General features: G+C 44.9%; 1 protein-coding gene across 1 annotated transcript in view; it reads left to right on the top strand.

The window, feature by feature from the left end:
• The window catches only part of HSF4 (heat shock transcription factor 4), a 507,465-nt gene that overhangs the window by 166,130 nt on the left and 316,217 nt on the right, over window positions 1–25,118 (top strand). Inside the window, exons 3-4 of the mRNA XM_078670271.1 lie at window positions 8,226–8,353; window positions 14,620–14,744. Coding sequence (XP_078526397.1) covers window positions 8,226–8,353; window positions 14,620–14,744 — 253 coding nt within the window. The remainder of the gene's footprint in view (window positions 1–8,225; window positions 8,354–14,619; window positions 14,745–25,118) is intronic.

Here is a 25,118-nt window from a genome sequence, read left to right as displayed (position 1 = left end):
GGGTTGGCACCTTATAAATTGTTGAGGGGACGGTGTCAATCGACTAGTGTGTGTTCGATAGGATTACTTTACATGAGTAAGACAAAGGAAAAAGAGACCAGTGGAAGGAGTTACACAAGAAGGTGAATAAATCAAAAGCAAGGAAAAAGTATGTCAATGTAAAGAGAAGGACAGGATCTCAGGGATGGGGTCATTTGTTGGCCAGGGAATAAGTGCCATGTGTGTGAGTCACATAAGGGGTATGCTGTGGGGCCAGAGGCACAGGACATGAGTAGGGGACAGAGGGAGAGAAGGCTTGGATCCAATTTCATTGGCTATGGTGCTACCAGTCTAGTTTGAGTCACTGTGAGCCAACAACTCCTACCAAAGCAATAGATGCTGTTGGCACAGAAGATTCAAGGAGTCTGAAAGAGATCAACACTCTGTTGTCATACTGAAATACTCCTACTCCTCTTCCCTTTTTGTGATGTGGATTCAGCCTGCGGTGCATGTTGTACCTTGGTGCTTGACGGATCACTGACATAATATCGAATACACAAATATATAATTACCAAAATATCGAAGAAAAAATATAGAATGCAAAAATATCGAATTCCTATCTAGAAACAGGTAAGTACAAAAATATCAAATCAAAAATATAGTTTTAAAAAATATAGTTAGTCAAAATATCAATTTTTTTTAAATGTCTTAAAATTAATTTAGAATGAATGGAATAATAAATATAACTAACTAAAACATACTTTAAAATACTTAAATAACCTTAAAATTATTAAATAATTATTTTAAGTAAAAAAAACATACACTTTTTTTGTCATTCTTTTTATTAACTGCATAGAAAAAACACAGTGGTGTACATCACAGCTGCAGCATTGAACGCATAATTGTACCAAAGAAGACCGAGGCATAGCACATGAGATCACAGATATAAGCCTTGCAGTATACAGGATTACATCATACATTTAACCTTTCGAGTGATTCGTCAACTCTGGCTGTCGCGGGGGTTCACAGAGATGGACCAAATACCAACCCACTTCTGTGGGCAGCCCCTTGCCACGTAGACTGTCTTTTCATGGAGCATGCACCAGTCCATGTCCGTTTTCCATGGACCAATCTTTGGAGGCACACCCGCCCCCCAGAGTCTGGCTATATTACGCTTTGCAATTACAAACCCAAGTGTAGCCCATGTTCTACCTGTGTAGACAGATCAGTGGGTTCCCATATATTCAACAGACATCGTTTCAACTCCACCCGCAACTCCACCCCCCAAACCTCACGCATGCACTGGTGTATTCGTTGCCAATAGACCTGTATCAGTGGGCATTCCCACAGAATGTGAAAAAACGCCCCTACCTCCCCGCAGCCCCTCCAACAGAGCCCGTCAGAGCCACGGCCCATGAGCCGAAACCTTGTTCCTGAGATATACACACAGTGGAGTATTTTCAGTTGAATCAGACGAAGTCTAGCCGATATGGCCACTTCCCTAGGGGATGCCTGCGCTCCATTCCACTCCTCTTCATCTATTTCCAGCCCATCCGCCTCCCATTTTCTCTTGAGATTATACAGCAACTCAGGAGAGTTATTAACAATCTTTTTATATGTGAGGGAAATGGCGTGGTCAGGAATGTGACCATCCAGCAGTCTGTCTTCCAGGGGGGAGGATGCTGGGGGAAGGGTCCCAGGGGGAATGTTGGATTGGAGGGAGTGGCGAACCTGCAAATAGCGGTAGAATTCTCTAGGGGCAAGCTCATAAGTCTGCTGGAGGTGTGCAAATGATATGACCCCTTTGGAGCCCCATAGGTATCGGATGTGGGAGATCCCAATCAAGTCCCAATTATGGAACCCCTTAGTGCGGTGCAGGTTACCCAGGCGCTCAGAAGCCCACAACGGAGTGGACATGGTGAAAGTGTCAGCCCAGCCTAGTTTCTTTTTGCACCACATGCCAGATTTGCACAGAGTGTTTGGTGGGCCCTGTGAGCAGGAACCTACCCGGCCTAGAATACAGCGCTCTCTCGTAGTTCCCCCCCGGCAACAGCCACCGGTCCATCCCATACCCCGGGTCGTTACCACCACAGTACGTGCCCTGGTTGATGGCTGAGAGGTGTGCAGCCCAGTAATATTTGCGGATATCAGGTAGCGCAATACCCCCATCAAACCAACTAAGTGTCAATTTCTGAAGGGAGATGTGAGGTGCTCCAGCCCATAAAATCTCCCAGAGTGAGGCTTCAAGTGTCGCAAAGTATGACTGTGGCACCAGATCAGGATGGTTCTGTAAAGCATACAGGAATCTCGGTAGTGCCATCATTTTAAACAACGACGCCCTGCCTAACAGGGACAGTGGGAGTTTGCGCCACGCGACTGAGTCCCTCTGGAAGCGCTGCAAAGGAGGGAGGAGGTTCTTCTCATAGCGAGTGCTCGCAGTCTTGGAGACATAGACCCCCAGGTACTTAAACCCATCCGCAGCTATAGTAATTGGGCAATCGCGTGGCACAGCCGGTGGGACGCCATGAAGGACATAGATTACAGATTTGCTCCAATTTATGCTGTAACCTGAGTTTCGCCCAAAGCTCGTGAAAATGGCCATGGCCACCATGAGTGATTTACGAGGACTAGCCAAATACAGAAGGATGTCGTCCGTGTATAGCGAGATTCTGTCCTCCCAGCCGTCTGCCCATCGGAGTCCTTTTATAGAAAGGTCTTGTCGAATCCAGGCAGCTAAGGGCTCCAGGGACAGAGCAAAGAGCAGCGGCGAGAGGGGACACCCCTGCCGCATCCCTCTCTCCAGAGCAAATACCTCAGAGAGTTTGTTATTAACAGTAACCTGGGCAAGTGGCTCAGAGTAAAGGAGGCGGACCCAGCCAATAAATTCGGGCCCGAAACCCAGCTTCCGGAGGACCGCTATCATGTACGGCCATTCAAGAGTATCAAAAGCCATGCTGCGTCTAGGGACACTAGCACAGCGTCATCCCGGATGGTGCTGCAGCGCCCCAACACCCCTTGCACTCGGCGGAGGTTAAGAGAGGTATTGCGATGTGGCATAAAGCCCGATTGATCCGGGTGGACCAGTGTCGAGAGGACAGGTCGGAGCCTGTTAGCAAGAACCTTAGCCAGGATCTTGGGTTCCGAATTAAGGGGCTCATTAGGATCGCGGATTTCCCGCATCCTCCGGGCCGGCGGAAGCCACCGCCGGCCCGGAGGATGCGGGAAAACCGCCGCGGATGCTTTAAAGACCCACCGCCAAATTAGGATGGCTGGTGGGTCTTAGAATCTGTCCGCCGCTTTTCCGCTGCGGTCGCATTCCGACCGCGGCGGAAAAGCATTAACATGGCTGGCGGTGTCTATCAGACACCGCCAGCCATATTATGATGGAGTAAAAAGTATGCTTTTCCACGGCGGCATTTCCGCCGTGGAAAAGCATACGGACCTTCACTTCGGGGGGCCCGTTGCGGGCCCCTAGGGTGAAGGGGGGGTGGGGGGTGCACATGGGGGGTACCTATGGTACCCCCCTGCATTTGCGTGAACAAAGCGGCAGGCACCGCGCGGTGCCTGCCGCTTTGTGCACGCAAATGCCGTGCATGCATTTTTAACATTGCTGCATTTTTAACATTGCTGCAATGTTAAAAATGCATGCACGGCATTTGCGTGCACAATGTTAAAAATGCATGCACGGCAACATTGCGGCATGCACGCCGCAATGTTAAAAATAGAGGATGTGACCGCCACCCTGGCGGTCACATCCTAATCTGTATGGAGGGACCGCCGCTGCCCCTGCGGACGGTCCCTCCTACTCTATGGTGGCGGACGGACTCAGGTCCGTCCGCCATCATAATCGGCCCCTAAGTAGGGATATAGGCCTATAGGAGGCACACAGGTTTCGGGGTTTGCCATACTTAGGGATGGCAACGATGGTAGCTATGCGTTGATCTCTGGGTAGTAGGCCTTGCTCTTTACTTTCCTCAAACATCCACTTAAGATACGGACTAGACGGAGTGGAGTGGTGTGGCTCACTGGTTAGAGGCGGCAGACCCAGAAGCAGGAGTCGGCCCGGGACCAGGGTTCAATTCCCGACGCGGCAGGGTCGTGGACCAGGGTCAGCAGACTTGATAATTCTCGCCCCGGCGTATCATAATACCAACCCCTCGGGAGCCAGAAGTGAAGCCTGCATGAATAACAAGGGAGAAACCATATCTGTTAAGCGCGTGACAAGTATTGCCCAGGAGATGGGTCTCCTGCAGGAGAACCACGTCCGGTGTGTGTCTTTTAAGGAATTGCAAGACTATTGTTCTCTTAAGCTTGTCCCCAGCCCGTTGATGTTCCAACTCAGAATTTTAAGGCTTTTGTCCCACTTCATGTTGGTAGACATACTGAAATGCGCGTAAAGCCCCGATGCTCCTGGCACCACACTGTAGTACAATCATTTTCTTCTTGTGTGACAACACCAAACAATCCCAACCCCCTCCCCCCAACTCCCCCCCCCCAGTCCCGACCGCCCAAACCAGACACCCCAGCAGGCCCTCCCCCCACTCCCCCCCAAACAAGCCCCCCTCCCTGCTTCCCTGCTCCGTAGGCTTAGAACTACCCACATCCCCAATTAGCAGAGCGCCTTTTGCCCAGAACCCCAACCTAGAGTGGAGAAAAGCTCCCCTCTTCTAACTAAGCTTTATGCTCAGAGGAACAGTTTTATTTTTTAATACATATATATATATATATTAACATAATATTACAAAAAAATATACAATATTTTCACCGTAGGATAACGGGAGGGTAACATTTACTATTACCACTCTAGTGAGTGCACCAGCAGGGAAAACGTTGGATAGCGTAGGGGTAAAAATTACTATTCCCACTCCAGTGAGTGCAACAGTAGGGAAAGCGTTGGATAGCGTAGGGGTAAAAATTACTATTCCCACTCCAGAGAGTGCAACAGTAGGGAAAGCGCTGGATAGCGTAGGGGTAAAAATGACTATTCCCACTCCAGAGAGTGCAACAGAAGGGAAAGCGTTGGATAGCGGGAGGGTAAAAATTGATATTTCCAGTCAAGTGAGTGCAATAGTAGGGAAAGCCTTGGATAGCGGGAGGGTAAAAATTACTATTCCCACTCCAGAGAGTGCAACAGTAGGGAAAGGGTTGGATAGCATAGGGGTAAAAATTACTATTCCCACTCCAGAGAGTGCAAAAGTAGGAAACGTTTTGGATAGCGTAGGGGTAAAACTTACTATTCCCACTCCAGAGAGTGCAACAGTAGGGAAAGTAATGATTTAATATATTAATAAAAATATATTAAATATCAATACCAATAAAACATTAATTAAAATGAATTGCCAATTTAATATTATGTAATAATTAATCAATTATAAATACAAATACATATTAGTTATTAAAATTAATTACCTATTCGTAATTAATTAACAACGAATTAAATTTTAATAACAAAAACTAACTAATAATAAAAATTAATACCAATTAATAATTAATTAACAGTAAATTAATTATCAATACACAAAAAGTATTTTTAATATGTAATTAATTACAATTAAATTACTTCCCACCCTATTCCTCTATAAACCCACAATTCGCGACAGAAAATAAATTGATACAATTATCGTAATTATCAATGAATAAATTAATAAAAATTAATCACCAATTAATAAAAATGAATTACCAATTAACTATTAATTAACAATAAATAAAAAATCAATACCAATAAATAAATAAAAGTTTTTTTTACTGAATTACAATTAAATTACTTCCCACCCTATTCCCCTATAAACCCACAACCCGCTACAGAAAATAAATTAATAAAATTAACATACTTATCATTTAATCAATTAATAAAAATTAATTACCAGTGAAAAATTAATTAACAATTCATTCAAAATGATTACCAATAAATAAATAAAAATATTTTAATTAATTACAATTAAATTACTTCCCATCCTATTCCCCTATAAACCCACAACCCGCTACAGAACTAAAACGTAAAATTTAATTAATAATAATTAGTAATTTCTAAAAATTAATATTTAATTTAATATAATTAAATTACTTCCCACCCTATTCCCCTATAAACCTACAACCCGCTACAGAATTAAATTATGCAAAAATTAAATAGCATAAAATTCATTTCTTAAAATAAATTACAAAAATAATATACACGTTTCACTTATATACTAACATACAAAACACTTTAAAAAATTCGATATTATTAAAAATTCAATATATTTTAATACCTATATTATATACTTCGATATTTTGACTTTCTATATTTTAAAAAATCGATATTATATTACTTACCTTCAATTCGATATTATGCACCACTATATTCTGTCCATTCGATATTTTGTCCATTCTATATTTTGACTTCGATATTTTGATAATTCTATACTTTGAATTCAATATTTTGTCTTGTTACCAGTCAAATACCTTCTTCTTCGGCCCACCTCCTCCAGGCTGAAATGGATAGAAGAAGTGGAAGCAGATGACCAAGTAGTGACCCTGCAAATAAGCTGCAGGATACCACCCTGTTGCACTGCCCTAGAATGCCTTCAGGAACCTTTCTGCCAGACACAAAGTATGCTTTTATAACTGAGGATCTAATTCAATGATTTAGATTAGATTTGGAAGGATGGCACGTTTTTGGCCAGGGTTCAAATCAACAAAGAGAATATTTGTTTAGTGACAGTGCACCACCCAGTTCAAGTACCAGGAGACTGCCCTGCAAACAAGGCGAAGAACTACTTTCTCATAAAGGCGTGGTATTATGGTCCACTTACCATTAGTAAAACTTTTGTGTACATAGTCTGAACGTTATGATTTCTTTTGTATGCGTTTCTAGTGAATTATTTTTAACTATTCTTCAATACAGCTGTCATTTTACAAATAAAGCATATTTTTGATCACTAAAAAACATTAAGCATTGACAAAAACGTCTGAATTTAATATGAAAACAGATGACAAACACAGGCATACAGAAATTATGCCTCAATGTGATAACACATTAAAGCCAAACCTATTGCATTTGTGAATGCATGGTAGTGGTGGTGGTTATGATGGTGGTGATAGTGGTGTCAGTGTTGTGGCATAGGTGATGCTGGTGGTATATGTAGAGGTGGTTTTGGTGGTGATGGTATTTGTGGTAGAGTTATTGGTAATGGTAGTGGTATTAGTCGTGGTATTGGTGGCTGTATTAGCATTGTTGAGGTAGGATTGGTTTTGGTGATATGGTCATGGTAGCAGTTGTTGTTTTGTTTATGTGTTGGTGGTATTGGTGGTGGTACGAGGTAGAGTATTAATATAGGTGGTGAGTTATTCGTGGAAGTATTGATGGTGGCATTATTTGTGGTTTTGTTGGTAATGTTGTGGTACTAGTGGATTGATGGCAATGTTATTTTTGTGGTGGTATTGGTACTGGTGGTGTGCGGCATTGATGTTGATGGTGGTGGTACTGCTGGTGATGGTACTGGAAAATTGCTCTATATCTTCCCAAGACATATGGTTTAGTTTGGTAATGATGTGGTGGTGATATTGATAGTAGTGGTATTGGTGTTGGTCTTGTACTAATGGTTGTTATGAAGTGCCCATATTACCATATGTACACACACCTCTTACTTGCTTTTTATTTATCACATCTAGAGGCTTTGACCCCAAGATGGCCGTCCAATGTGATCGAAAAATAGCAATGAGGATGCCCTTTAATGGTCAGATCACACTCATTAATGAGAAAGACATTCAGAAATGCCTGCTGCATTAAACAATTGTTTTCTGTACACTATGTATGTATGAATAAAGCATTGAAAGTGTCAAAATGTGTGATGGTTGAGTGTAACTACTGGATGTAAAAAAGTTCCTATTGCATTGCAATTACACATACTCAGTAGTAGATGCAATGATACACCAACTAGCCCCTTGCATGATGGGGAAAGAGAAATACTCCTCTGGGCTGATCTAAGATCTGCTTGTGAATATAGCAAGCCAATGGCTTCTAGAGGGTGATCCAAATACGTCAATGGTTGAAGTGATCTGACCCCCAGTCCATTCTAGTATGCTGTAAGTATAAGGGCTGTCAAAAGCCAGCTAAGAACTAAAAAGAGCGGAAGTGGCATGAATTCTGGAACTAAATGCATTGTGGAAACTTCAGCATAAAACAGCAGTATAAAGTAGCATACATGTTTATGTATGTATTACTCTCTCCTCATTAATTAATCTCTCTCTCTCCTCTATGTTCCTAGATGGCTTCCGGAAAGTGGTCAATATCGAGCAGGGCGGTCTGGTTAAACCCGAGCGCGATGACACGGAATTCCAGCACCTCTACTTCCTCCAGGGCCATGAGCATCTCCTGGAGCATATCAAGCGGAAGGTGGGACACGGCCACTCTCCTACTCCTGCTCTCAGACTCGTAGAGCACCTCGCAGTGTATACCAACCTCCCAGTGGCACCAGGGGTGTAGCTTCGGAGGGAGGGTGAGGGGTTACACCCCACCCCTAATAACTGTGGGGCATATTACCAACAACTAGCTATATTTATCGCTAAATGGGCTTAGCGAGTTTTTTTTATCGCCAAGCATCGCCGGATATTATTGCAGAGATAGCGTACTATTAGCAACGTTTATCTCTAAAGCGATAAAATATCCGGCGTTGCGGCGAAATGCGTGAATATCGCTGAGAGTACAGCGATATTCACGCATTAACGCCAATAGGGTCTTAGCCATAATATTTACCTCCCATTGGATATAATGGCTAAGAACTGGTCTGAGCAGGCGTTAGCTTTTAGAGATATTCGCGCTTAGCGCAAATATTTCCATCGCTACGCCTGCGTTGATAATAGGCGATAGCGATGTTAGCAACTGTTTTAGTCGCTAACAGGTTGGGTACACCCACTTTGCATGTCATTAGCAATAAATATCGCTGACATGCAAAGCGGGCCCCAAACGGCTCGCTATCACCTAAAACCTGTCGCTAACTGATGTTAGCGACAGCTTGCTAATAGGGCGATGAAATTATCGCCGTTTAGCGGCTGAAAACGGCGATAATTTCATTTCGCCCGCCTTGATAATATGCCCCTGTATTTCTTGAAAAATAGTTGGGTACAGATGCTTTCAGTCGGGTATTGTGAGATGGCAGATGGATTTCACCAAGTATTTTTACATACACTCAGACAAAAAGGCACACACACTCTTCCCTCTTTGTTTTGAAAGTCCTCAGAATATTGGGTATTTTGCAAAATATTGTGTTTTCTCTCTTGGTACCCCTACCAATCCGCATTCCTCTCTCTTTCCACTGCCCCTTAAGCCCCTCTCATGCACCCTGCTTGTCCTAAAATTTATTTAAACATTATATGCCCGCTCGATTGTCGTAAAATCTGACGCCCCCCCCCAATCTTATTGACCAAGCTTCGACCCTGATTGTCATTAGACAGCTATGCAGCTGTATACCTGAGGGCCACAGCCAGCCTCGTGATTTGTTATCAGAGAACAGCTGCCTGGTAGCGTGTGGCTCGTTGAGAGGTAGAAAAGTCAAACCCAAGCACGTTTTCAGAATGACCACCGACCATGCAAAAATTCTCCATTGTAGTATGTGTATTTTGGTCTCATATGTATTCATTGTGGATATCCTGAAAACCTGACAGCTTTTTATCATTAGGGATCCCACCTACAAGTCATACATCGATTGGGGTCTATTTATTGAATTATTAGTGCACGTTCGTAGAGAGAAATCTTATTAACTGCAGAGATTCAACCCGTTCTCTCTCAGTTTTAAATCTTTAATGATCAATTAGCAGGCCTGGCAGTGACATCAACGGTCAGTGAGATTTTTCTTAAATGAGGCGCTATAAATATTTAATGTAAGTTTTATTTGGTTTTTGTTGTACGAAAGAAGGGTAAGTCTAGTTAAAATTGTAACACACCGAACTTATTTGAATAGGTAATTCTAAAGCTGTTCTTTTTGTTTTTCGATGTGATACTTTTTAAAATCAAGGTTGGTATAATAAACACATAAGAATATGCAGAACATTGCGCTGCACCCCTGCAACGTGGGTTTAATATTCTTAGTTGTGCTGCCATTTCATGAGGCCAAGCGTGTGGTTTATTCTCGTAAAAATGTGGTCAATGCTGCTCCAAAACTAAGGTTAGCAGACCAGGCCTGAGGTGTAGGTAGACAGTGGAACATCCCTTAAAATTGTAAAAAAGAGTGAAATGTTTGTACTGTTCTCAGCAACTGGTAAATACTCTGGGCTGCAAGTATTCCACTCCATAGTTATTTTTGCTTACTGTGCAGCTACAGGCAGGGACTCATGCAAATTAGTTTTGGCCCTGCTGTAATAAGAAAACTCCAGCCTGACTGCTAGCCCATCTCCCCACTGAATGACATGGGCGGCTAAAGGTCTAGCTAAGCCACTGAAGACATGCAATCCAGAATGGTTATGGCCTTTTGGCGCTGCTTCAGTGTAGCATAGTTAGAGTCCTATGGCTCACTATGAAACAGGGGGACTCGCACTCACGTATGACTACAATTAAAATGGAGGGTGAAATGCTTTCTAAAAGGTTTCATTTACATTGACATTAGGGTGTGGTCAGTGGCGTAACATTAGCCCCTGCAGCTCCCGCTGTGCTCGAATGCCCCAAGTTACATGGAAAATATAGGAGGGTGGGAGACCCAATATACCCTTGCGGGCTTGGGCAGATACTGAACATTTAAACGATGCCAGCAAGGGAATTTATTTGGAAAAACAATTAGCAGATTCCAGACTTAAATTTTAAAATTTATATCTGATCTCAGTTGAATTTATCTGTGTCCATTGGACAAGAGGAAATTACAAATTATTCCTATATGAATTATAGGAATAATTTGTAATTTCCTTTTCATTTGAAAGCATCATGATCAGTTTTTTAACTGTTTAAATGTACCCTTTGAATTATGGAGAAAAATATATACATAAGAAATATTTTTTGATAAAAAAGATTTCCCGTGCTTTTTCTTCATTTTCTCTTGTCCAATTGACAGACAGATATATTCAACCGACATCAGATATCAATTTTGCTTGAAAAGACTAATATACAGAAATAAAATTTAACCAAGTTACATGGGGCCCCCACCAGCACTGTGCATGGGCCCCAGGCGCGAGAGTTTCTGACTGGGTTTGGAGTGTGGGGCCCCCCTCCATGTACTTTGCAGGGCCCGCCCTCAAGTTTTGTTACACCACTAGATGTGGTGGAAGCATATGTGAGGATATAGACAGCCGCGTAACCTAGGTGCCATGGACTCTAATGCAAGCATGGAATCGAAGAGCCATCCTCTGGTTTGGTAGTAAGAAATAGCCACTAGTTAGGGTAAAGTGGACCCCTGGCACTCCTAGCACATGGTTGACTGCACCTGCTGCACAAGTGATACCTACTTTTCTGGCTATAGAGGGTGCATAAGACAATTGGCAAAAACAGGAGTATCCTGGAGGGCACCGCATCCTTTATACACCTTTCATGGAGCCCCCTTTAGGTTTCATTTCTTCACTGTTCAGCCGTCACCGGGCTTGGTGCGAAAATGGCAATTTGTGGGCTCACAGCGACAAAGGCCATATGCATCAAGGGTAATAGCAGCTTTAGAGGCTTTTATTCACAGTGCAGATGTGGGCGAGGAACGTCTGAATAGAACAATGAAGACAGCACTCTGCATAGCTGAAAAAACAGAGAACAGGGAAAGGTGGAGAAAAAAAGTGGCACAGAGAGTGGCACAAAATCAGGTTGCCGTTTTGAGGAGCAAGATGGGCAATTCCTCTGTCCCTGAAGCCTTCTTCACATTTCCTTGTGTCCATGGCTGCCAGGGGGCGTGTTTCAGGACTGAGACACAAGCGAGAATAGTCAAATGACTACGAATTGTTGAGAATCTTGCATCAACGCTGCAGAAAGAGAGATAGCATAAGATCAAGAAACCAAACGCCCTCGATGGGCTAACTTTGAGTGTCACAGTTTCATAGATTCAGAAGGTAGTGGTGTAATGCAAAATGATGCCCCCCCCTCCACAAAGGGCTAGTAGGGGCCCCAAAGTGTCCCATATCTCAGAGATATTCGTTGACCTGGAGCTGAATGGGGGCTCCTGAAGTGCTGCGGGCCCCTGCGCTGCAGGGACTGCAGGGTTCTGTGTGACACCTGTCAGAAGGCTTGGAACGCGACGGGAGCTGTATGCAGATGTCACATTGGTGCAGGTGGAAGCAGTCCGGACTGGCAAATCGACAGCAGCCCTGGCAAAAATGCTCAAACCGAACCCACTCCCTGCCTCTCCTCCTGCAATCTCTCTCTTATGATCCATCCATTCTCCTTCTCTGATCGCTTTCTCTTTACCTTCCCCCTCCTTCCCTCTCTCGTTCTCTCTCTTTTGAATCCTCCCTGTGTCGGCTGCAATTAACCTCAGAGAGCTGGGAATAATGACAGAGGCCCCCGTAGCGACCCTGGACTTTCAAAACCAGCCTCCTTACTAGGGCTCCAGCCCACCAGGGAAATGCCCGGCGGGATAAAAAGCCTGTCCAGCCTTGTGTTGAATATCACATCAGTGACAATCAGCGAGCCGCTTGCTCCGTGATCAAACTGCTGCTCACTCTGTGTGGAGAGTAAAGTCCACATTTGTAAAGCGCACAATCACCCGTAAGGGTCTCTAGGCGCTGGGGGCCGTCGGTAAGATTAAGCGAGCTATTGCCCAGAGTCACATGGTGCTGGGCTAACCTGCCGCCGGAGCCGGGGATCGAACCGTGGTCCCCAGATTCCAGCGTCAGTCGCCCTGGCCGCGGCGCCACACCTCTCCCTCGAAGGACGACCTCGTGGAAAACGTGAATGACTGACATAAAAGAGAGTTAGGACTGCTGAAGTAAGGTGGGCTTAGGCTAGGCCCTAGGGTGACCAGGCGTGCCGGATTTGCCGGGACGGTTTTGGTTTTTCACCACCTGTCCTGGCAGATTTAAGCAAATGTAGCTCATGACCGGTTTTCAGAGAGGGCCGGCTGAAAACAGTGGGAGGCACTTTTTGTGTGCTCGAAAACAGAACTAGCAAATTGCTCTTTGCAGAAAGCAATGCAATTAGCAGGTAAAATACTGGCCTTTAAAACGACATTTTATTTCCTTAGTACCTCCTTGTTTGCGTTTCGGTGTTAATCAGTTCTATCATTCTGTGCCCCATGGCTGATGTACAATTATAGTCCTTCTTCTATTTTTGCGAAATGTCCCTGTTTTTCGTTTTCAAAATCTGGTCACCCTAGTTTAGGCAGGGGCTACTCGTTCTACTTGTTGAGCAATTAAATATTTCCTGGCCTCTGTCTCTGGATTGTCAGGATTAGCGCCTGACTGGATGTCCCCAAATGTTTTGGGGTGATACAAATGCACTTGGCACTCGCTTCCTTGCCGCTCCCTCTCCTCTTATACTGCTCTCGAGCACGTAATATCCTTGGCGACCTCGTGCTGTGTAGGGATTGGCCTGTCTTCTCTGTAGTCTCAACATGAAGGCACATGTGGTATTCTCCTTCAATGCTGTCATCCGTTTCCCCTGGGTGCCCAGTCTGGAATGTCATTTCTCAAGAGTGTTTTCACTTTGTGATCATTTGATGCAAGTATTTTGATTCTCTCACAATCGATTTTGTATTGTTTTATTTATTTATTTATTTATTTATGGTTTTATTGAATCCATAGACGACTTTTAACAAAACTGCTAATTTCAAAAAATAAAAAAACTGTAAAAATTCAAGAATATGTCAAGAAAGTGTGAACTAAAGTAGGCGGGCATAACAAAGAATACGTTCACTAAAAGAAAAAAATTCATGAGGAAATGCAAGGTTTAGGGGTAACTTGTGCTGTTTCTTAAGAAGAAAGACAAAGTCGAAAAACTGAGATTACCTTGTTCCATATTCTGGGATCGCTCCCCTTTTCTCCGGCACTGTAAATACCAGGAAATGGTGCTGGTCATCATTGGACATTATACTATTTCTAGTGGACTTTTGATCTATTAGGAAACTGGGCACCACATTTAGATTGGGTTGTGTGTTGCCTTATGTGTGGTGATCAGAGATGCCATTTGTGGTGTTCTACCACATAATTGGGTTTTATTTCAACTAACAAATTCATCCAGTCCACAATATTGACTACCACAATAAGTATATGTAGGTATGTCTAGATTTACTATTCTTAAGTTCACATTGATTTACCTTAACGATGTATACATTGTCAAGGTAAAAGGATTTGAAGTTCAGAACATTAAATCTATACTTATCTATACATATTTACTTTGATGATATAGTGGTAGTCTATGATGTAGATTCTATAATATTGTAGGCCGAAATAAAAGATGTGATGTCTATAGTCCAGCCACCTATGATGCAAATAACAATGTCATTTGTGATGTCATCAACTATCTAATTTGTGAAGTAACCTGTGATGCCTTGTGTTAGCGTATGAGCAGTGCATGACGGGAGGTTAGATGGTGCTAGCCAGTCTTTTGCAGATAATGTATCTTCAAGTAGGTATTTAATGCTATGCAGTGCTCACCTGAAGCCATACTTCCGCCTCAACAAGTCATCAGAAGAAGCAGTGTAAGCAGAATATATGCCCCAGTCATGCTACAAACAGTAAATGACTACCTACTATTTGCAGGTGTCTGTTGTGAAAAATGAGGAGACCAAGATGCGGCAAGAGGACCTGAACAGATTGTTGTATGAGGTGCAGATCTTGAGAGGACAGCAGGAGAACATGGAGTGCCAACTGCAGGACATGAAACAGTGAGTTCAGCATCCTCTCTGAAGACACCCCTTTCTTGCAAATACTGTCTATTCTTTGGAAGACCCAAAGACAAACGGACTTTGTACTGCTAAAAGACTTCTCTCCAGATTCCAAATTTCCTGGTGGTGCCTACCAGCTAGGCTTGTGCAAAACAGCATTTTCTTCCCATGTACATTGCATTAAAACCTTGTAAAGGTTTTGGGGTTTCTTCGTATTATGCCCGGGGGTCATCTGCATGAAAACTGTTAGCGAGGTTTGCCATTGCATTCAAAGTTATGTGTGATACCAGCTTAACGATCTGCCGATAGACTTTCTAAAGTCCATGCAATATACTATCCAAGCGCAGCGCATGCAGCAGCGAAACACATTACTGTTTCGACAACACATTTTCATCTCAAATTTGATCTCCTGCAACTGGATATTGCACAAAAATCTAAGCATTATAAAAAACTGAAATTATGCAAAAAACCACATACCACAAAAGTCAGAATTTTTTAGAGATTATGCTCATGTAGAAACAACATGGTGGGCCTAATTTCAACAACCTTTTTCAGCATTTCGACGAACAATTCCTCTATTACTTCATCACAAAAACCTAAAATTTGGCCTGACTCTTGGTAGGGGCTAAAGGAACTCTTTGGTGACACCTCTATATGCTGTGACTAACAGGGTGAGACCACCCCAAAACAGCTATGGCCTACATAGAGCAACATAACTCGGCCTCCATATTTAACTGGGAAAAACAGGTTTCTCTGCATTAACAATAAAATGTGGATGCTTCTTTTTACTCTAAACATCATAAATGACTCGGTTTGGTCTTATTGTGATAAACTTTAATACCAAATATATCGAGTTATGTCTAGATATTGATACTGAATACAATAACAAGGTATTTAGATCCACTTTATACATATCATTTATAATCTGTAACATGTTTCCATGGTGAACTAAAATCAAATCCTATTTAGATGTGGCAAATCTACCTTCATAAACACGCACACAAATTCAGGCAATTGTAAAGTCTGTTATTGAAAATATAAATCGTATTTAGAGGGTCTGAAAGGTATGCCAGGTTCCAAATTGTATTAAAGACTGTTTGGTCACTTGAGCTTTGGGACTTCAGACACAATGAAGTACATAAGAAACATAAGCACAAGTGTAGACTGCAAGGATTGTTTTCAAATCAGTGGGCGAGTATAATGTCAGGGAAGGGGGTAGGACTCTATGCAGTGAATTACTAAGAGTTTAAACAGGCAGTGGTAAAATACAGACGACTTGTTCGGGGGGGAGTGGGAAACGACGGCCAACTTGTTCTCGCAGGGCGGGGGGATGGTGGCAGTCGACAGACATGACTCCTGCAACCCAGGTCAGATCACCACCGCTACCCCCTAGCTACGCCACTGGTGACGCAACAAAAAATAATGGGCCTCCCCTGCAGAATGTGAAGGGGGATATTGAGTCGCCCATATGTCTCAGATACTCTTTGGTCTTAGGCTGAATGGGTGTCTCCGTAGGGGTAGTGGGCCCCTGAAAGGTCTTGTACCCCATCCCCTGTGCCACAGGGGCTGCAGAGGCCTGCGATACCCCCCGTTGAAATGCCACAGCCCGGTATAATCTTCTTGGATGATGTTTTCCTTCCTCTTTTTTACTGCAGGACCATCAGGTCTTGGCCAGTTGCCTTCTCCACAGCCTATTATTATTCAGTAATTTATTGCTCTCTATTGTGGACTAAGCGTCCTTTTCACCTCGCGAGACCCAGATCACTGCCAGAACAACATTACTTTCCAACCAAGCAGGTAATTTGTTTCCTGTTGTTCAGGACTTCGGATTTGTGATTGTTATATTTCTCTCGCTTTCTGAGACCCTTCTGTCTTTCACTTTTGGCTGTTCACCTTTTACCCTCACTATTACATTGGTGTTGATGATTGGCTTTGGTGGAAGGCAGAGGAGTCAACGCACCAATATTGACCATTTACTTGTTTTTTTGGGCTCAAACTGTGCAGGCTCTGACAGGGTGCCAGCTCGGAAGGATGGCAGAGGCAGGGTTGTTGGCTGAGGACCATCATTCTTGGACAGGGCGTTTGTGCAGGAATTCTGTAGCTGCTCCCCAGTTTGCTTGGTTCTCCTTTGCCCTGATGATTATGTTATTCAGGTTTATCGGGTGCTTTCTTGCTGGAGTTAAAGGACCACTTCTAATGCACACGTCTAACACTGGATACTGAACAAAGATCCTGATGAAACTGCACAATGTCTCCTTTTCGTGTTTCTGTTCTGATCTTCAGTTCCAGATATGACGTTGAGGTGTGGCTTCTGGAGTGTCCTCAGATGATTCATCGGGAGCTGGCCCTACCTAGAGAGTGACTTGGTTGTCGCAGTGGGATAGGTTGAGTCAGTCTGGGATATTCCTATAAGTGTGTGGATGGAGCGTCCTTCTCCCTATGCTTCAGCCAGTGGGGAACCCTCTAGGGCATGGGTTTGTTGGAGGAGGGCTGGTCACATTGTGTTGGGTAGCACTAGAATCAAGCTCCTTTCTCTTAGGCCCTTCTTTCTTCGATCTCCCTCGTCTCTATTCCAGCAAGGACTAGATCCTTTACTTACTCTTTCAAAAGTGGCTGTAATGAAGTGTAGGTTCTTTTTTCCTCACTCCCTCTTCAACTTTTTCTCAACTGCCATTTTGTTGGCTTTCCTCTTTGGTATTCCCGCACCAGCACTTTTAGTCTTCGTCACTCACCGCTATTCCTCTGCATGTCCCCTCCACGGTGATGCAAACAAAGCCTCAAGCCCTCCGTACAATTCCAGAGAGAGAGCTATCATGGCTTGCACCCAGACACATCCATGCTCATCCATACACAAAGGGGTCCATTACGATGTCGGGCGGTTTGCCTCCACCAGGCTGGCGGTGGCCACCGCCGGCCTGGCGGAGGCAAACCGCCCGACGGTAAACAGACATAATATCGACTACAAAATATCGAATGGACATAATATCGAGTACAAAATATAGTCTGGACAAAATATCGAATGGACAGAATATAGTCATCAAATATATCGTTTTGAAGGTAAGTAATGTAATATCGAATGTTAAAAATATAGTAAGTTAAAATATCGAAGTATATAATATAGGTTATAAAAATTATCGATTTTTTAATAATATCAAATTTTTTATAGTGTTTGTTATGTTATTATATGTGTGAAAAGTGTGTATTTATGTTATAATTAATTTTAATTAATGAATTTAGTTTATTTATTTTTTGCGTAATTTAATTCTGTAGCGGGTTGTGGGTTTATAGGGGAATAGGGTGTGAAGTAATTTAATTATAATTAATTAAATATGTAAATTTATATATTGGTATTCATTTTTAATTCATTGTTAATTAATTTATATTCAGTAATTAATCAAATTTTAATTGGCAATTAATTTTAATTAATTGATTAATTAGTAATTATGTTAATTTTTCTAATTTATTTTCTGTAGCGGGTTGTGGATTTATAGGGGAATTGGGTGGGAAGTAATTTATTTATAATTAATTAAATATGAAAAAATATTTATTGGTATTTTTTTAGAATTAATTGTTAATTAATTTTTTATGGGTAAATAATTAAATTTTAATTGCCAATTAATTTTATTTAATTGATTAATTGCTAATTATGTTAATTTTACTAATTTATTTTCTGTAGTCGGTTGTGATTTTATAGGGGAATAGGGTGGGAAGTAATTTATTCATAATTAATTAAATCATTCAATTTATTTAATTGTATTTAATTAGAATTATTTGTTCATTAATTTTTAATTGTTAATTAATTAATTGTTAATTTGTAATTAATTTGAATAGGTAACTAATAGTAAAAATTAATTGTAATTTGTAATTTTAATTGATTAATTATTATATTATATTAAATTGGTAATTACTTTTCATTAATTTTTTATAGATATCAATTAATATTTTTTTAAATAATATGAGAAGTATTTACTTTCCCTACTGTTGCACTCTCTGGAGTGGGAATAGTAATTTTAACCCCTACGCTATCCAACGCTTTCTCTACTGTTGCACCCTTTGGAGTGGGAATAGTAATTTTTACCCCTACGCTATCCAACGCTTTCCCTACGTTGCACCCACTGGAGTGGGAATAGTAATTGTTACCTCTACGCTATCCAACGCTTTCCCTACTGTTGCACTCACTGGAGTGGGAATAGTAATTTTTACCCCTACGCTATCCAACGCTTTCCCTACTGTTGCAGTCATTGGAGTGGGAATAGTAATTTTTACCCCTTCGCTATCCAACGCTTTCCCTACTGTTGCACCCACTGGAGTGGGAATAGTAATTGTTACCTCTACGCTATCCAACGCTTTCCCTACTGTTGCACTCACTGGAGTGGGAATAGTAATTTTTACCCCTACGCTATCCAACGCTTTCCCTACTGTTGCACTCTTTGGAGTGGGAATAGTAATTTTTACCCCTACGCTATCCAACGCTTTCCCTACTGTTGCACCCACAGGAGTGGGAATAGTAATTTTTACCCCTACGCTATCCAACGCTTTCCCTACTGTTGCACTCACTGGAGTGGGAATAGTAATTCTTACCCCTACGCTATCCAACGCTTTCCCTACTGTTGCACTCTTTGGAGTGGGAATAGTAATTTTTACCTCTACGCTATCCAACGCTTTCCCTACTGTTGCACTCTTTGGAGTGGGAATAGTAATTTTCACCCCTACGCTATCCAACGCTTTCCCTACTGTTGCACTGTTTGGAGTGGGAACAGTAATTTTTACCCCTACGCTATCCAACGTTTTCCCTACTGTTGCACTCTTTGGAGTTGGAATAGTAATTTTTACCCCTACGCTATCCAACGCTTTCCCTACTGTTGCACCCACCGGAGTGGGAATAGTAATTTTTACCCCTACGCTATCCAACGCATTCCCTACTGTTGCACTCTTTGGAGTGGGAATAGTAATTTTTACCCCTACGCTATCCAACGCTTTCCCTACTGTTGCACCCACTGGAGTGGGAATAGTAATTTTTACCCCTACGCTATCCAACGCATTCCGTACTGTTGCACCCTTTGGAGTGGGAATAGTAATTTTTACCCCTACGCTATCCAACGCTTTCCCTATGTTGCACCCACTGGAGTGGGAATAGTAATTGTTACCTCTACGCTATCCAACGCTTTCCCTACTGTTGCACTCACTGGAGTGGGAATAGTAATTTTTACCCCTACGCTATCCAACGCTTTCCCTACTGTTGCAGTCATTGGAGTGGGAATAGTAATTTTTACCCCTACGCTATCCAACGCTTTCCCTACTGTTGCACCCACTGGAGTGGGAATAGTAATTGTTACCTCTACGCTATCCAACGCTTTCCCTACTGTTGCACTCACTGGAGTGGGAATAGTAATTTTTATCCCTACGCTATCCAACGCTTTCCCTACTGTTGCACTCTTTGGAGTGGGAATAGTAATTTTTACCCCTACGCTATCCAACGCTTTCCCTACTGTTGCACCCACTGGAGTGGGAATAGTAATTTTTACCCCTACGCTATCCAACGCTTTCCCTACTGTTGCACTCACTGGAGTGGGAATAGTAATTTTTACCTCTACGCTATCCAACGCTTTCCCTACTGTTGCACTCTTTAGAGTGGGAATAGTAATTTTCACCCCTACGCTATCCAACGCTTTCCCTACTGTTGCACTGTTTGGAGTGGGAACAGTAATTTTTACCCCTACGCTATCCAACGTTTTCCCTACTGTTGCACTCTTTGGAGTTGGAATAGTAATTTTTACCCCTACGCTATCCAACGCTTTCCCTACTGTTGCACCCACCGGAGTGGGAATAGTAATTTTTACCCCTACGCTATCCAATGCATTCCCTACTGTTGCACTCTTTGGAGTGGGAATAGTAATTTTTACCCCTACGCTATCCAACCCTTTCCCTACTGTTGCACCCACTGGAGTGGGAATAGTAATTTTTACCCCTACGCTATCCAACGCTTTCCCTACTGTTGCACTCACTGGAGTTGGAATAGTAATTTTTACCCCTACGCTATCCAACGCTTTCCCTACTGTTGCACTCTCTGGAGTGGGAATAGTAATTTTTACACTTCCGCTATCTTACGGTTATAATATTGATTATTATTTAATTATATTATGTTACTATATATATATGTTTTAACAAACATGATTGTAAAATTATTTTTTTATAACTTTTTTTTTCAAAACCGTATTTATTAAAAGTTCAAGCAGATCAAGTGTACAGCACCCCAAGAGCAGGGGAACACGACAATATGCAAAGTACAGTAGAAAATACGTATGGCTCAAACTTTCGATTAACCCCTACCCGCCCCCGTATCCCCCCCACAATCCCAACAGTACCAACTACCCACCCCTTATCCCACCCTAACCCGATGCACGTGATCACAATTAGCTGCAGAAGACAAGAGAAAACACACTAAGTGTCTTGGAGCTATCCGGGCCCCGAGGCTTCAATCATCAGACAGACCATCATCCGTTACAATGGGAGGATCTAATGTCAGGTCTCTGTAGTCCGCCCACCGCTTCCAGATCTTGTAATGTTTCCTAGGGCAGCCCCTGGCCTCAAACACCGGCTTTTCCAGCCCCATGAGGAAGTCTAAGCCCGCCTTCCAGGCGCCAAGTGGGGGGGCACGGTCACTCTTCCAGGCCCTCGCCAGGTCTCTCTTGGCCACAACAAGGCCCAACAGCAGGAGATGGCGCTTATAGGCGTTACCACCCACTTGATCTAGGACATGAAGAAGACCCAACCTAGGTGTACGAGGTAGCTCCCACCCCAGCACCTCCGACAGGCAGTCCCACACCCCACCCCAGAACCGGACCAGGCCCACACATGACCACACAGTATGCACTAATGTGCCCCTCTCGGCCCCACAGCGCAGGCAATCTGGGGAAGCAATAAGGCCCGCCCTCCACAGTCTCTCCCTGGTGTAATAGGCCCGATGTAGGTATTTAAATTGTATGAATCTCAACCGTACTGCAATAGCCGCACCCCGGGGGGATTCCAGCGCCTCTCTCCAGTCATCCTCATCCAGCGGTCCAACATCCATCTCCCAAGCGGCCTTCAGCGACACCAGGGAAGAGGAGCAGTGAGTGACCAACGATTGGTAGATTTTCGAGACTTTTTTATCCCCAAGGTCTCCCATGAACAGCTTAGCCTCAACGGGGCTGAAGTCTGGAAGCTGGTCCAGCTCCACTAGGCTCGGCGCCAGCGCATGACGAAGCTGTAGGTACTTAAAAAACTGGGTCTTGGGCATCGCAAACTCACCGCTGAGCACTTCAAAGGACTTAAGGGAAGTCCCGGTAAGTACGTGACCAAGCGACGAGATCCCTATGGAGTCCCAGCCACCAAACCCTTGCAAAGAAGCCAGCGCCGGGAGTCGCCCGTTGTGCCACAGCGGAGTTTCGGCCGTCAGCCGTCCCCACCAACCCATTCGACGTAGTGCCTGCCTCCAAATCAGGAAGACCACTTGTGTCGCATGTGGCAGCGACTTCCGCCGCCCCGCTGAATACAAGAGGGTATGGAGCGTGGCACCTCCCATCAGAAAATGTTCCAGGGCATACGCCGGGTCGTCGCGGCCCCCGTACCACCACTCATTCAAGACCAGCAAATGAGAGGCTTGATAGTAGGACAATATGTCTGACGTCGCGAGGCCTCCACAGTACGTGGACAAAAAGCAGGTCCGCAGTGCCACCCTAGAAGCACCCCCAGCCCACAAAAACCGGCCTAATAGGGAGTTCACACGCCGGAACCACTGCGGGTCTACTCTGTATGGATGGTTCTGTAGTTGGTAAAGTAGTCTAGGGAGGGCCACCATCTTAAAAATGGCAGATCTGCCATAGATGTTCAGAGGCATGCGTGACCATGTCTTAACGTCGGATTGAACCCTGTCCCACACCGGTTGTATGTTACGCTCCCAGGCAACAGCGGCAGACTCCGACAGGAAGACTCCGAGATACTTCAGGCCACCAACCGCCACCTGCAGATCCACTGCCCAAGGAGACACCTCGCGCCGGCCCCCCAACAACCAGAGGGTCGATTTGCGTGGGTTAAGGTATAGTCCCGAGACTTCCCCAAACACACGCATTATCTCCAAAATGCGCGGTCCTGAACGATCCAGGTCTGTCAAAAAGAAAAGAACATCATCCGCATACAGTGCGATTCTGTCCGTGAGGCTCGCACTCCACACAAAGCCACGAAGCTGTGCATCAATGCGCACCCAGGCCGCCAGCGGCTCCATGGCTAGCGCAAAGAGATACGGGGACAGGGGGCACCCTTGCCGGGTCCCCCTAGCAATCGGGAATGTCTCCGAAATGGCGCCCGAGACACGCACCGAGGCTGTGATGTCGGTGTATAGCAGTCGGACGTACGAGACAAAAACTGGGCCTAAGTTGAGGCGCGGCAACAGAGCAAAGAGGTATGTCCAACTGACAGAATCAAACGCTCTGTCGATGTCCGCCAGTAAGAGCGCCGCCCGCTCCCCAGTCGCCCCCATCGCACTAACCGCCACCTGCGCCCGTCTGATGTTGTGCCTTGTCGCCCTGCCCGGCATAAATCCCGCCTGATCCGGGTGGACCAGATCCGTCACATACGGGAGAAGGCGATTTGCCAACGCCTTAGCCAATAATTTGGCCTCAAAATTAATAAGAGAAATCGGGCGATACGACTCGTGCCTGTCAGGGGGCCTACCCGGTTTCAGGAACACCACTATTTCAGCCTGACGCCAGTCGACCGGCAAGCAACCACCCTCTCGCGCCGCCTCCAAAGCCTTCCGATAGTGCGGTCCCAGCTGCAAATGAAATTTCTTGTAAAATTCGCTAGGGAAGCCACTCGGTCCCGGCGCCTTGCCTGTGTTAAGCTGTCCCAGCGCATCGCCCAGTTCCTCCGCCGACAGGGGAAGGTCAAGGGCTGTCCTGGCCTCATCCGATAACGCTCGGGGGGGTAGGTCAGCTATGAATTTGTCAATCGCCTCCGGTGGGAGACAATCACGCGAAGCGTATTGTACCCTATAATAGTCGGCAAAACTCGCCGCAAGCGCAGCAGGGTCCGTCATAGCAATCCCCTCCCTGTCCGTAAGGCCCGGCAGAGAGATCGGCTGTAGAGTTCGCTGACACAGGCGGTGGAGCATGGTGCACGATTTGTCACCCCACTGATACACCCTACTGCGCGTGGCCAGCCAGGCCTGACGAGCCTCGTCCAGCAGGATCGAAGCATAGGAACGCTGCGCCTGGAGAAGTAGCCTAAGCGCCACATCCCCTGCATTGTCACCACACTGCCCCTCCAAAGTTCTCACCGCGGCCGCAGCCGCCACAGTGGCCTCCCGACGCCCCCGACGGGCGGCAGCACACCAGGCGATGTCTACGCCCCGTAGCGTGGGTTTCATGGCCTCCCAGACCGTCACACTGTCCATGCCTTCGGTCAAATTCTCCCGCCAATATCGGGCTATCGCACCGCGCAAGTGGGTCGTATATTCCGCCCGTTGGAGATGCCACGAAGACATCCGCCAACGGAACGGCTGACGGGGTTTACATAGTGCAATCCGCACTGCGACCGGGGAATGATCTGACAATCCACGGGGCTGGATCACGGCCTGCTGCACCCTATCGAGGAAGGCCCCGGATACAAACACACAGTCTAACCGGGAAAAGGAGCCATGCACCGCCGACACAAACGTGTACTCACGCGCCCTGGCATGCAGATGTCGCCATGCATCCACCCAACCGAGCCCATCACTCATAGCTCTCAGACGAGTAGGGGCAGGCGCCCCCGCGGCCACTTGCAGTCTCTGCCTGTCTAGATTCACATCCATCACATCATTCCAGTCACCCCCTATGACAGCTAGGCAGTCCGGAATATCGGCCCACAATTCAAACAGGCGCTCCGCTAGAGACCACTGCAGGGGAGGGGGAGCATACACACTGCCGAACACCACAGGTTCCACCCCAATCATGCCCTTGACAAACACAAACCGACCCTGGGGATCAAGCCAATGGCGCTCGTGAACATAAGATAAGCGTCGATGGATGAGGACAGCCGCCCCTCTCGACCCCCTGGTAAAACCTGCATGGAACACCTGGGTATAACCAAAACGTTGTAGACTCAGCACCTTCGTTCCTAACATATGTGTTTCTTGCAGCAACATGACATCTGCCGAGTCCCTCTTACCCCAGCGCAGCACTGCCCCCCTTTTAATTTTGTCCAGCATGCCCCTGACATTCCAGCTAAGAATCCTCATGGAGCCACCAACAGGCGCCGCCCCTGGAGAATCACCCATAGTCGCGGTGGGAGAGCATCTGGAAATCCCCGGACCCAGCCCAAGCACCCAGTAGTACAAAAACCACAGCAGCAAAA

This window comes from Lissotriton helveticus, chromosome 12 (genome assembly GCF_964261635.1).
Source record: "Lissotriton helveticus chromosome 12, aLisHel1.1, whole genome shotgun sequence".
NCBI lineage: Eukaryota > Metazoa > Chordata > Amphibia > Caudata > Salamandridae > Lissotriton > Lissotriton helveticus.
This window is presented reverse-complemented; position numbering and strand designations above follow the sequence as displayed.